The 1399-nt window shown below is 36.0% G+C and overlaps 1 protein-coding gene across 1 annotated transcript; it reads right to left on the bottom strand.

The window, feature by feature from the left end:
• Window positions 1-332: 332 nt before the first annotated feature.
• LOC141685314 (putative F-box only protein 15) lies at window positions 333-1073 on the bottom strand. The gene has a single exon (XM_074490424.1). It carries the CDS (start codon window positions 1071-1073, stop codon window positions 333-335), a length of 741 nt encoding a protein of 246 aa, XP_074346525.1.
• Window positions 1074-1399: the final 326 nt, after the last annotated feature.

Here is a 1399-nt window from a genome sequence, read left to right as displayed (position 1 = left end):
ATTAAAGATTCAAGATCAATAAGGGACTGCACACATCTCCATGGAGCTTCAAATTGGCGTGTTAATGGATTTTCTACATTCCTCATTAAGCAAAATGAATACGCAGGTATGGCATTGGGGTGGGTAATCCTTATAAGAAGTTCATCTTTATTAATAAAACCCTCTAGTTTCAGTAGAACATCGATTTCTTCTTCGTAAAGTTCCATTAACTCCCATGAAAAGGAGTTATTGCGCCCTCTCAATACCAGCATCACAACACTTTGAATCTCCCCATACCAACGAGTATCAATTCCTATAAGAGCCAGTGATTCTTTGTATTCTTCCATAATAAACTAAGAACCGGTCCAACGATGTACAGGTATTTCTCGAAATACCTCACGATTTATATCGAAAGATATAATTGCACGACCATGTTTCCCTGAATAGTCTAAAAAATAAGCAATGCCATTAACAAGCCTGCTCTTTGAACAATGCAGAGACGACCAGGAACCTAACTTATAGTTATAATTATAGTTACGATAAATAGCTCCATTAAATTCCCGAATTTTCCAACTATTCGTGCTCAAACTATAGGTACAAACATTGTACATACGTGGAAAAACAACAACCTTGATTACCTTGTAATCATCATCGTGGCGCCCGAAACACACGTAAGTAAGCTCTGAATACTTGATTTTTAGTGGAGGGAGAATTTTCCGGAAAATGGGATTCCACAAAATAATGGTAGAATGTTGTTTTGAAAACCCTTTAGCAAATGACAAGCACAATAACCCGTCACAAATTCCATGACATTCGTAATTTTTCATAGGAATATCATGGTATATATGTTTTTGGCTATCTACAAGAATTGTTGATTTGGAATCATGGGCACCTTCAAGCAGAAGATATTTGTTTGTGTTGGAGGAGGTTCGTTCTCGTGCAAGATGGAATTCATTGAAATCCTCACTGCTAATGATTTGATCCCAAAGTTTACAGACATTTCTCAAAAGTACAAGAGAATTCATGGGTTGTAGTTTGAAAATCTTGAGCAACAGGTCTGCTGGTATGTCATTAAATGTCGAAGCCATGGACATTGATCTGAGATTATCAAACAAGTGGGAGGAGAGGAGGGCTGACTGCTGTGCAGGGATCAAAAGAGGCTTATTGTTAGGGTTATATAAATTGTCTATTGTAAGGTTTTTTGCATTGTATTTTATTATATACTTGTATATGCCAGTGCGATGGACCGTCGTTTTTATAATTATATATTACTCCCTCCGACCCGTTAAATGTTTTCCCTTTTTACTTTTTGTACTGTTCACGGTAAGCGATTGACTACTAATTTACGTATAATCTATAATATCAAATATAGTCATGAGTGATTTTGTTGGATTCGTATTTATAAGTATTTTAATACAAT

Source organism: Apium graveolens, chromosome 9 (assembly GCF_009905375.1).
Source record: "Apium graveolens cultivar Ventura chromosome 9, ASM990537v1, whole genome shotgun sequence".
Classification (NCBI taxonomy): Eukaryota; Viridiplantae; Streptophyta; class Magnoliopsida; order Apiales; family Apiaceae; genus Apium; species Apium graveolens.
Note: the sequence above shows the minus strand (reverse complement) of the source record. Positions and strands in the feature narration are given on the sequence as shown.

Coding starts and splice junctions, on each gene's coding strand:
- LOC141685314 (XM_074490424.1), bottom strand. CDS start 1,073: ATGTCCATGGCTTCGACATTTAATGACATACCAGCAGACCTGTTGCTC.